Consider the following 12,812-nt stretch of genomic DNA (forward strand, 5'->3'; position numbering starts at 1 on the left):
TATTATGTGCATGCATATAATCATGTTTTTTGTTGCATATAAATCTGCTCCCTAATAATGACGCATGGGATGAATTGACATTATGCACCCAACAAGCTCGAATTTGAGACTTACGAAATTTTTAACTTAAATTCTCTGTGAGAAGTAGCTTTCTGGTTAGTTTTGAGAGCGACATCGTTGTTGACTTGAGCGCTCCCAAATGTCAAATGAATTTGTACCTAAGCACGTAGTGTGCAATGTGGCATAAGTGTTTTTAGTAGACAAGCATAGCCCCTAGCTCAGCACTAGCGAAGCACCTACCTATGTTGCCGAAGCTTTAGCAAATGCCTCGTACCTATATCCTTTTACAGCTCGTCGTGACATTTCCAGTGAGCTCTGCGGCTTATATCTTAATCTGAATGGAAGATTTTTGATTGACAGATTAGAAGACCCAAAAAACAAGCTTCGATATCTGATTTTAAAAAAGAAATTTTTGTTTGTGACTTTGGAAAAAAAAAAGGATTACATCTATGCATGTGGAGCACCGTCCAATCTCATTGTATCATGACCTTTTTCTATGATAATACGTATGTACAAAACTTGTAGATTTAATCTTCGATGAACCATGAGTCTAATTTTATTTACCTGCAAAAATACTCCACTAACCGATTTACCTGCAAAGATACGTCACATCGATCTTGTCGTATTGCAACAAAAAAATTGTAAGGGTTAGTGAGCATAAATATAACTTTATTATTGTTTAAAAAAAAATAGCACAGAGATTGAAAGGTAAGAAAAATATACCTAACTTCCAGATAATGACGTTATAAAATTAATAATGAAGAATATTATTTTATGATGAAATAATATGATAAAGTATCCATCTATAGGATATTTAAAAACCTCTTACTTACTGGCAACACTACAACAGCTGACAACAAAAAGTTTTCAACTTCTCCCTTTGACGTTCTTATTCACTATTTAATATTTTATTTTGTATTTAATAATTTGAAAGATTTTTACGATGGCAGCCAGAAATTTAGCGAGGCTTGGCTTCCTCGATACTTCTAAGACGGCTTTTTTGGCGTGTGACATTCAAGAGGCTTTTCGGAAAACAATTCCCAACTTCGATCACTCCGTCAACGTCGCGAACAGAATGGTAAGAAGATCGCGAAAAGATAACCTACGACTGATACTTTTGAACTTGTTATTTCATTGTGTTTGTATGCTACGACGCTAAGGAAATAATAACACTGAAAAATAACTTGATGCAAATCAATTAGGTAGATGATGTTTATTATATTATTATGTAGGCAATGGAAGGTTTTGCTAAAACGCCGGTAGATCTCTTAAACTTTAATCAAAGACGTACCTACTATGAACTGTAGAATTGCTCTAAGTAAGATAGTCCCCATACCAATGAATAATGTCATTGCCCCATACTATTATTTTTTAAATGTAAATGTTATGGACCTTTTGCACATTATAACCTAACAGAGGCGAAGGGTGCCTATTGAAGATAGGTAGGATATGGTATGTACCTAACTGAAAAAAACGTCCTAGGATAGCCATATTTACAGGACATTTTTAGTATTTTACTGAACAATATTATACTTTACCTGGTAATTATGCCGCAGAGGTAGCCATGAACTTTTATATTTTTTTTTTTATGAAAACAGTTTATTCCATGTAGACAATTATAATAAATACCTTTTTTGTCGGCGCATCGACTTTTCGATCCAAAAAACGTTAATTGAAAATTTGAAATTTTCATACATTTTGATTACAACATTATCACAAACTAAGATTATAATATAATATCATAGTCTTAGTCTTAGTAGTCCATTTCTTTACATATTGTATATAGTTTACCAGTTTTCTTGGCTAATCGAATTATTGGGACTAATTGCACAGCTATGTATATGGGTCCGCCTCTTAGACATCTCTTTTTCTCTAGCTCTATTAACGCATGTATGGCATCACCTTGATTTTGAGTATGATCCACAATCAAAAATGTGTGGAAGATTTCTTCAATGCCATCTATTGAATTGACTGCGTACATTAATAGGGAAGCAACAAATTATTTTTTTTGTTGACCTGCACAAATATCCGAATATAATACAATATTTTTTTATGGGTTTAAGTACTTTTTTATAAGCTAACAAGCAGCTACTTATTTCGTTTGAACCCCTTTTTCCTAAGCACTCATGCCATAAGTAACAGTGGCATTGCTTCTTTGTTATGTCGTATATAGTAAAATTATACGTATTTAATCGGTGTTTATAAAAGAAGCTATGTACTAATGTTTCCGGAAGGCACCGCGAGAACAGCTTGCAGATCGAAGCAAGCAACTTTGACCAAACTCGAAGCAACATCATTTTATTTTATATGCTTGTGTACCTAATTGCTCCTCTTTTCTAATTTTTTTAGTATGTAGTAGTGATTGGTGTTTTTTCGGGACAAACAATCCAATGTTAAAAGCGGTGTTAAAAATTGTGTCATACAAATGTTTTTTTTGCAATCGGCATATCTTTCTCCATACAAAATTCTTGGTATAGCCTGTGCATTGTACCAATGTTCAGGCTTCCATCGAGATACATTTTTTCACTATGAGCTCTACAATAAGGGAAGGCATTACTGGAAACGATTTGATGTGATTACGGATTTTTTCCTTTATTTTATCATCAATTAATTCTCACTCCACCTATTCCATGTCTTCCCCTTAAATCTGAATGCAACACTCCATGTTTTTTTTAAGTGCAGTTTCAGTCACTGTCTTGCATATGCTCAAAGTATTCAAATAAAAAAATTGCATACTCTTATTTGGACCCCATTTGTATCAAAACAGTACGCCTTGTTAACTGTACTTGTACTACCAGGAGTTTTCATTCTGTACTTTGGAATAACTGGCGTGATGCACTTTAATAAATAAACTCACGTCGTCGATCAACGTCTCCGATCTACCAAAGACTGGTGGATTTGTTCTCTTTGATTGAATTCAATTATATCATAACATTTTCATCTGCACTTCTCAGCACACGGTGATCCTACTTTCATAATGATAGAAGGCCATTTTGAGTTGTCCCTCTATGAAACGCAATAAGTCACAAAACAATATTTTCACAAAACGATATCTCGACTTGTCCTTTTATGGAACTGAGAGAGTGCTTAAGTTTATTTATTTCCATATGCAGATATCTGTCCAATGAGAGATAACTAGTACTTTTTACGAGTTGTCCTTTTGTGGAACTGAAAAGGAGCAATATTCGAATATAATGGGTACTATAACTCAAAACATCAAATTTTGGACTTGTCCTTATATGGAACTGAGCCATCGATATGAGGTAATATTAGATTGGGTAGGTTAGATTAGGTTAGGTTTGGTTTGGTCTAAAAAGAAAGTCGTAAAATCTCATGGCCACCTCTGCGACACATTTACCCTTTACCTTTTTATAATAAATATTTCAGTCGAAGAAAAGACACTAAAATAGAAATTTAAAAAAATAATGCTTAAGTACTGCGATTCAAACTCGGGCTAGAAAATTCTACTGCCTCGATAGTTGAGAGAATCTAGTGTAGAGATGTATTTGAATCTGTGTTTGAAGATTAACAATTATTGGCAAGACTCAACGAGTCTGCTAATTAGAGTATGTATAAAGATGCCCAAATGCGAAACACGGGTCATGAAAACCGATTGATATAGAAATTACTTTGTTTTCAGTCAGCGGCTGCCACCATTTTCAATATTCCATTGTACGTGTCGGAACAATATCCAAAAGGACTGGGTCCCACATCGCCCAAGTTCGATAAATCGCCAGCCGTGTTGACGTTCCCAAAGACTAAATTCAGCATGGCAACTCCGACATTAATGGACGATATCAAGCAAAGGTTCCCCGAAAAACTGGAGGCAGTCGTTCTTTTTGGACTTGAAGTAAGTATACAGAAGGAACATGGAGACTGGTTGATGAGGCTGGTCTCGTGCTGAAACAAGCAATCCCCATTTTGTAACAAGGGTATAGATAACTGAATCCTTCAGACCAGCGCAGATTATGCAAAAGTAATAGAATATTTGAAAGAATATTAATCACGCATGGAATCAATTTGCAATTTTCGTGGCGATTGCCTTGTAGCTACGTTATGTTAAAAAAATCTGATATTTAAGTTAATTTCTTTAATGCTGTCTACTGTCAATTCATGGTGGAAATGCATTGTATTAATAATTAAAATAAAATGCAATGTTTACTAACTACAGAAATACCCCGAAGTTACGCGATAGGTGGGTCTGACGAAAATCGCTTATGTTGACTTTGCGTATGTCGGGGTACAACTTTGCATGTGAATACAGTCGAACTTGGTTATTACGAGGAAGATGGGACTGACTGAATTTGCTCATTATAAGCGTTACTGGTTATATTAGAGAATAGGTATTTTCAAATGAGCGGTCACATAACACAAAAAGTCGCAATTCAAACAAAAATACACAATTAGAATTTTTCCCCGAAACAAGCATGGCATTCATAAACTACAAAAGAAGTTGTTTATTGTAATGAACGTGGGTAGGTACCTACTGACTTCAGCTTAGATTTTTTACATGAAATTTCAATCATATGCGTGGATACTTTTTCAATGTTGTCGGCGAAAACATCAATTAGGTAGGTACTTAGACACTTAACTAGTATCGTAAACGTAATCCGATCCCGGCGGCATCCATTCCGGTCGGATTTTATTGCTTAGGGTTGAAATGTTTTTAAACGATCGACACATTAACAGTTTTAAGAAAATTTTTGATGATTTTTAGCTTGTTATATCCGATAAGTAGCTCGTTATAAAAGTGAATAAATGTATGGAGAAAATCATAAACTAAAATGTCAACGAATGTTTCCTCGTTACATCCGAGATCTCGCTATATCCGTGATCGTAATAACTGAGTTCGACTGTACATATAAATTTTGTTTAATTGGAACCAAAGACTAACAAAAACACTAGCTTAGAAGAAAAATTCTTTGTACATATTAATATATACGAAATATTAAAAAATTAAATGAAAGTGATTTCAATCAAGCCATCAAGCTTCATAAAATTTAACAAAATCTAATCTAATCTGACGACACAACTCCGTCTTTCATCCAGAATTTCTTCGTAGCAAGCTAATGATTTTTTTATTCCTTGCTTTGGTCGGAACAGGTCCTTTGTTAGAGGCCATGTTTACTAAAATTTTTAACCTTTCGACCTTTTCAATTGAGCTGAGACCTTCTGTCAAGTTTGCAAATTGTCATGTGCTTTTCTGGTGGAACTGGGTCTGAAGTGTCGGATACTTCTGTGACGTTTTGCTCACGTGTCGAAACGCGTCCAATGCGTATTACAGCAAGAGAAACACTGAAGATAGCGAGCGGCAGTGTTGCCAAATGAAAAAATCAAGAACTGCGAACTCTGAGTTCGCATAAATCAGGGTATTACTGTACTTCCACTTTTTTTATTATTATACTGGACTGGTTTCGTTCGCTTTAAAGGGACATTGTCAACTAGTAAAGAATATATAATAATAATAAAAAGTGGATGTAGTTATTAAACGTTGCGTTTTATTTAATTATTAATATTTAAAATTTTAATTTAACTATTTAAAAGTTATTTTTGCAAATCAAGGTAAACATTAAAAAAGCCTACCAAAGTACCAAAACTCGGGGCTCAAAATGTAATTTTTAAGATTTCTAGTAAATCACTTAAGTAAAACTCTAGATAGATCGCTACAATAATTCATGTTTTTTTCATATCTAAAATTTATTATATGATCACTTAATTACTTGTTGGTTATTTACTTAAGACCCAAGCCTGCATTGAGCAAACAGCGATGGACTTCCTGAGTTATGACATTGCTGTCCACGTCTTAGCAGATGGCTGTGTTTCCAGGACTCAATATGACAGAATTTTTTCACTTCAGGTTTGTTCTTGAAATCAATAGAGTTTTCATAAAATAGTCCCTCAGTAAAATTAAAAGTATGCGGAGCATATGGGCCTCCACACCGTAGATTGTATTATGTAACTAGACATTTTTATGAGGAATGATGACAACCGCCTTGTCATGGGAAAGAACGAATATTGAGGAAATAATGTATTAAATCATATTAAAATAGTTATAGCATAGCAAGTACAGAATACAAAATGTGGCAATTTCAAAAAATTACCAGTACCGGCCTAAGTGTCAGCCTATAGCGTCGTGGGTCCCAGGTTCGAATCCTGGGTCTGGCAAGTACACATATTGTTCTTCAATTTGTGTATGAGTATGGACCTAATAGGTTGAGCAAGTGGCTGACATACATTTCTCGTAAAAACAAAATCTGTTAATACAAACCTCCACTCTGTGGAGGCCCATATTATGATCCTATGAGGATCGGACATGGTCAGAAAAAAAAAATTTAAAGTTTTACCGTTTATTTTTTACTATATAACACTAAACGAACATTAAATTAAATGTATAATATGCCTGTTGACAAAAGAATAAATTGACAATATATTTTATATCCCCATTTTTAATGATTTCGGAGTTAAGGGGTGGGGTATAGTGTTGGAATAAGTAAACTTGTTTGGCCTAATTTCACAGATTATAAGGGTAAATGTAGGTACTTCCTTAATAAATTCGTAAGGGTTCGTTGTGTTGTTGAAGGTGTAACTATGGCGAAACCTGAGCTCGTGCCTGGCTCACCACAATAGATCACTGTACACTGATAGAGTCACGGAAAGCCGTGTATACCATTGTCAGTGTAAGCAAGACTACTGTGTTGAGCTGGGTTTACAAGAGTAGCTCACTGTGGTCTGATAGAGTCACGGAAAGCCGTGTATACCGTTGTCAGAGCAAGCAAGACTACTATGCTGAGTCAGGGCCAAGCTGGCCCAAGGTTAACTGATGATTCTAGGCCGTGTATCGCCTTATATTGCCAACCAGGCGACCCCCTCCCTCGCCGTCCGGCTGATAGGGCCGGACCGGTGCGCTTTGGTGGGGAATACCCGATAGTGGGAATGCGCTGTGGTGGGGGCGCCCGCGTCGACTGTAGGTGACGACGGATGTACGAGCGAGAAAGTATTCGGAGGCCTCGCGCTATAAGATTTAATTTATATCATTTTTAAATATGGCTCAATTTCTTATTCTAGTCAATTTTAATTTTATATTGCCATGTGTCTATGAATCCGATAGTGTTGATTAATTTAAAAAAATAAATAAACCCTGTGTAACCGAGCCATAATAGTTTAGGTATGCTATGGGCGATCCGACAAAAATAATAGACATTTTTTCGGTCATACAGTACACTCTCAGTAATCCGCCGCTCAGTTATCGGACAACTACTATAATCCGGCGTTATTTTTACTGTTTGGAAGCACAAAATCAAGCTCTATAATCTGCCGGTATGCGTATGTCAAATTCAGTAGTCCGCCGCTTGCCAATATTATGACTTACGACTCTTATGAGCTATCCGCCGTCTAGCCCAGTTCCTTTGACCATTAAATTTAACTTGAGTCAATAATATTATCGTTTTCTTTCAGTTAGTCCGCTGTGTATTCTAGCACTGACGCATGTGTTTCTATTCGTTTGTTCTGCCACGTTCTTTGTTTGAATAAGTTAACAAAATGGAGTCTTCTCGAAAGCGTAAACATGACACGTTAACATTAAAATACAAATTGGAAATTTTATGAAAGGTAGATAGCGGTGCTTCATTTACTGACATTGCTAAATTGTACAATATTGGTTGGCCGCCCATGGTTTAATACATGTAGGAATAAACTCAGCTTATTTAATATGTATAATTTAATAAATACTTACTTGATTTTGATTATAAAGAAAAGCATTACATTACATAGTTGCTAGTACAAATTTCTCCATAAAAACTATTTTTACAAAATATGTACCTGTTTTAATTTTTACCATATTATTTTGTATGTATGCACTATAATCCGCCGTTTTCACTAATTGGACACTTGTCTGGTTTTTGGGATGGCGGATTACTGAGAGTGTACTGTACTTATTTGTTTCCGTTGAATTAATAATACATACATATTACAGATGGTGTTAGTTAGTTTTTTTTAAATTCATCAAGCCCTGCCTAAACCAAACCTTAATCGATAAAAAATATTCTTCTATCTATAAAATATCTAAAATTATGTATGATTTAATGGCATATTTTCGCTAAGAACAGAATTAACATTAATTCATGTTAATATTTCAGAGACTTCGCGACATTGGCTGTCATGTAACCACATCCGAGAGCGTCCTCTTCAAACTCCTGAAGGATAAAGACCACCCTAAGTTTAAAGAAATATCCAAACTGGTCTGGGAGACTTTCCCTGATTCCTTTGGGTTCGATAATAATATGACAGTATCCAAATTGTAACAAACATCTGTTGTTAAATGGTTAAAGGAAACTACCTGCGCTTTAAAACCCTTACAATGACTGTTGATTTCATTTGATGATGTTAAATAAAATACATTTTAGTGTTATAATCATAAATTGTAAAGATTTTCTTTTGATAGTTTTTTTTATAGTCATTATCATTATGTGGTGTTATTGCCAAAAGTTTGTAAGTCTCAAAAACATGTTAAGGGCATTTAAAAGTTTGACATCTTCTTTAAAATCAGTCTTAGTCTAAATCTAATTGAATTAAGGTATTTTTAATAGATTGGAGTATATTCCGACCATGTCCGATCCTAATAAGATCATATGGGCCTCCACGGAGTGGACGTTTGTATTAGCAGATTTTGTTTTTACGTGAAATGGATGTCAACCACTTGCTCAACCTATTAGGTCCATACTCTGACTCAAACACAAATTGAAAAACAATATCTGCATTTGTCAGACCCAGGATTCGAACCTGGAACCCACGACACTATAGGCCGACACTTAAGCTACGCGGCATCGTTTAAAGATTATTTATTATGAAGCGGTCATACTTACCAACCTTTGACAGACAACATTTTAGGTATTATTTGTATAGTTTACTGTAAATTTCTATTGGAAGAATCAAGGAAGAAAATCTTCGTCAGTGTAGTTAATTCAGAAAAGTTATATCAACCTCGTTATAATGCGTCAATTTATCCACTATATTGGAAATAGCAATTTATATCTTCCACAGATAGCAAAATTCATGGTGCAAACTTTTGGCATGACATTTTTTGAATTATAATGCTATATTTGTCACCAAGTTTCATATAAGAATACCGTAATCGGTCATACAAACCTTTTGCTGTACAAAGATTCATCGATTGAACCTAAGGATATTGATAAAAATGTTGACTTACAAACCGCCTCTGTTCTGGCAGAACACACTAACTGGAGAATACTAGTTTTGAGTAATTTGACTTTGAAGTTGTTAAAATGTTTGAAATGGTCTATCATGTGAGTTTATTAAGTAATCGTAAAAAGGATGACTTTAAAATAAAGACTGTTTATTTATTATGAAGGATTCCAGACGGTAAAGTTTGAAATAAGGAACATTTTGGTATAACTAACTCAATATGTCATTTTTTCGAATTAGTGTCTTCTGCCAGAACAGTGACGAAACTTTCTCCTGATCACATATTATTGAAAATTTTCATTCAATTTTATCAATAATATTATTACTCCCTCAAAAATACTTTCCCGTGTTCGAATCAGATTCATAAATCAGAGGCATAAATACCTGAATACACAATATATTGAACATATCAACTCAAAATACCTAAAATGTCGACGTACCAACTTTTGGCACCAACCCATGATATTATGTGTGGCCATTGTATAAAACTGCATTTATCTGTTTTGTCTCTACAACTATTATTATTGTGTAGATTGTAGAATTAACCAAGAAGATTTTGTAATTTTTCACATAATATACTGTAAATTACTGTTTTGGTTATGGAATAAAGGTGTGTTATTGTTTTCAATCTTTTTCTATTTACTTATGATTTAGGGCCATATGCATTCAAGCATGGCCTCCTGTGCCTAGCCTGGGGACCCATGCTTAGGGGGGCCCGGCTTGGCAGGTCAGCCAACTAAGTGTTGTAAACAGAAGACAAAAGCGACTTAATAAAATATTGATTTTAGTTTTATCCATCCAACTATTATTTTATAAGGCACCTTGCATTATCCTCTTGTATCATCATGTAAACTGATTTATTTTATCCTAAATCCTGTAGAGCAGTGATTCCCAATCAAATTAAGTCGTGGAATAAAAATTATAAGGTTTCTCTCTTAATTAAATGATTATTCTTTGTCAGGACCTCATGAGTGAGGATCGATACCCGGATGACTTGTCTGTTTGAACAGCTTTCTCAACGGGTTGGCCCCTATCTTTTTGGCATTTTACGATACACAAAGCATGTGTCAGTGGAACTTATGAATTACTGCAACCATCTAATATTTCCTATATTTGGAAGAGGCAAGTATTTAAAGCTGGAGGCCAGCTGTTACTCGGTGCGGAGTCTATGGGTATGGGAAATGCTGTATTTGATAATATGCATATATGAATATAATATAATGCAGTGGCGCAAAAAATTATGGCAGAAAAATGATTTGTAATTCTCCAGCACCCTTTTTAGAAAAATTTCTTAAATTTTAATTTCTAATACAAAAATTTCGAAACACTAATAAATGTCAGGTTTTTTTGGAAACCCAATCCCTAATGGAACTGTCAAAAAATTCTCGGTGTCCACCCAAATTCCGGATTGGTGAAGGTCATGGGTGGGGAGGGCTGACGGCTCTAGCGTGGGGGGCCCGGCGTGTTGGGTTGACCAGATAAGTGAGATAAACACACATCATAAATTAGCTTTAATACTAAGAAAAAGAGCCTATGGGACTAATTTACATTCTCCTCCATGGGCTCCCCCCGATATTAAATCCTGAGAGCGACACTGATATAATGCTATATATGAATATAAGCTATATGTAGAATGCGGAAGTCAGTGCCACTTGGTAGATTTTGTTAACTCTGCCATTCAAAAAAACAACGATAAATTATTATGGATCCTACATTATCAGTGAGAGTAGCCTGTAAATCTAAATTGAAAGAAGAATATAGTGCTAGGTTACAAATTTAATATTGTTTCGGTTTAGCGAAGCTGCTATGTTTAAAAGTATTGGACCGACATTTCGTCGCTATAGGATTTGTTTCCCGAATAGACCAAATGTCAATTTTACAGGAGACGAAAAACAAATTTCATTGTTGTATATTTTAATATCAGTAGATGTATCAATCATTCTTTCAATACTGTATGATTGCAAAATTATCTAAGAATAGATTCCAAGAATAATATACTGGTAAAAATCATTAAATGCACAGAAAATGCGTTTTATTTACAAGTACTCACTGTGGATATTCGGGAAATTTTTAGCGCTCTCTCAGAATAATGGATATTCGGGACAAAACATGGACGTTCGGGATTTAAGACCGTAGCGTATTGCTGCACGGCCCACAGATTACTGAGTGGTCAAAAAGTACGCGCCTCAAATGTTATATTTATTTACACGATAATTGTTAATAATTACCTCTACTATTTAAATACTTAATGATCGTAATTACCCAAGTTCGTATGTAATAATAACATGCGGCAATCGCTTTTTCAGATTAAGTAATAAAATAGTTTTTAAGTAATTAACTATTTTTTTATTGAACGAATAATTCACAAGATTTAAGAATGTACCATTATAATAATTGAACATACTTACATAATTTTTTAAAATAACTTCTGAGAAAATATATTATAAGGTATCTACTGCTTCAATTACTAACCGCCGTCACGGTCATTTCTCCAATATTTTATGATGGTACTTACTCGTACTTGCTAACAATTTTATATTAATACTTTTTCCAAAAAAAAAAAAAATCTATTTATATATATCTGTATATTATTATATCTATATATTTCTATAATTGACAATTAAACTTATTACAAACCACCAAATAAATATTATATATTTACTATTGTAAGGAATAACAACACAAAATAATAGCATGTATAAATTAATTACCATTGGCTGCTAATATTAGGTAGGTACCAATATCCTAAGTATATAATATCCACCAAATAAATAGTTACTAAAGATCTACCATCGTAAGTTGGCAGCCGGTCGAATTTGAAACTAAAATTGTCTATCGAGGATAAATTTGTTACAAATGCCATTTAATTTTACAACATGTTTCTCGAATTATGGATTGCATAATATTTGTACAGAAATTTACTACCAATAAAAAATTATAAATTACCATTTTTTTGTTAGTAATGGTAATATTCTCAATGTCATACTAGCGCCCTCGCTGAAATGCCAATTTATGATGGTAGATCTATAACATACATATTAAATTAAATTAACTATCAGCGCATTCAAAAATAAATAATAGCATCGCCTTTATTTTCATAGAAATACCTAGATTAATAGTAAAATAAAGACAAACAATGTTTGATTAATAATAATTTGAAATAATAATTATTTTTTACGTCATAGTAGTTGCCGGGTCATACTGTAGAATTCATATAACCGTTGGGATTTTGTGTCATTTATCAAAACAAAATGCAGTTATTTAGGTTAAAACACTCACTTCCACAACTCTACTGTAAGTTAAGGGCGAACTGGTGATGTATCAGCTATGAATGATCTCTTCAAATTTGATGAATTCACTATTAAAACAATAGTAACGTTAAAAACAATATCAATAAGACGAAATTTGAAAGAAGTCTACGGACGGCCGAAACATATGAAAGTGGGCGTGATTGTTTTAGAGCTAGACAGCGTGAATGTGGGAGCGAGATGCACGGCGTGAGCGCGGTTTGATTGGCTAAAGTCATATTCGGGAAATAAACACTCAGCCAG

At 34.2% G+C, this 12,812-nt stretch overlaps 1 protein-coding gene across 1 annotated transcript; it reads left to right on the forward strand.

Moving 5' to 3' along the window:
• Positions 1-903: 903 nt before the first annotated feature.
• On the forward strand, positions 904-9,889 carry LOC147074744 (isochorismatase domain-containing protein 2-like). Its single transcript, XM_085942574.1, has 4 exons — positions 904-1,138; positions 3,701-3,910; positions 5,801-5,917; positions 8,196-9,889. The coding sequence occupies exons 1-4, from the start codon at positions 1,004-1,006 to the stop codon at positions 8,358-8,360; spliced, it is 627 nt and encodes a 208-aa protein (XP_085798700.1). The 5' UTR covers positions 904-1,003; the 3' UTR covers positions 8,361-9,889.
• The last annotated feature ends 2,923 nt before the right edge of the window (positions 9,890-12,812 follow it).

Source organism: Rhyacophila brunnea, unplaced genomic scaffold, assembly GCF_057557595.1.
Source record: "Rhyacophila brunnea isolate RB1 unplaced genomic scaffold, BYU_Rbru_1.0 scaffold_15, whole genome shotgun sequence".
Taxonomy (NCBI): Eukaryota; Metazoa; Arthropoda; class Insecta; order Trichoptera; family Rhyacophilidae; genus Rhyacophila; species Rhyacophila brunnea.

Excerpts from the sequence above, each read along its gene's own strand:
- LOC147074744 (XM_085942574.1), top strand. The coding sequence starts at position 1,004 with ATGGCAGCCAGAAATTTAGCGAGGCTTGGCTTCCTCGATACTTCTAAG. Across the intron at positions 1,139-3,700 it reads TCAACGTCGCGAACAGAATG|TCAGCGGCTGCCACCATTTT; the intron begins GTAAGAAGATCG and ends CTTTGTTTTCAG. Across the intron at positions 5,918-8,195 it reads ACAGAATTTTTTCACTTCAG|AGACTTCGCGACATTGGCTG; the intron begins GTTTGTTCTTGA and ends TTAATATTTCAG.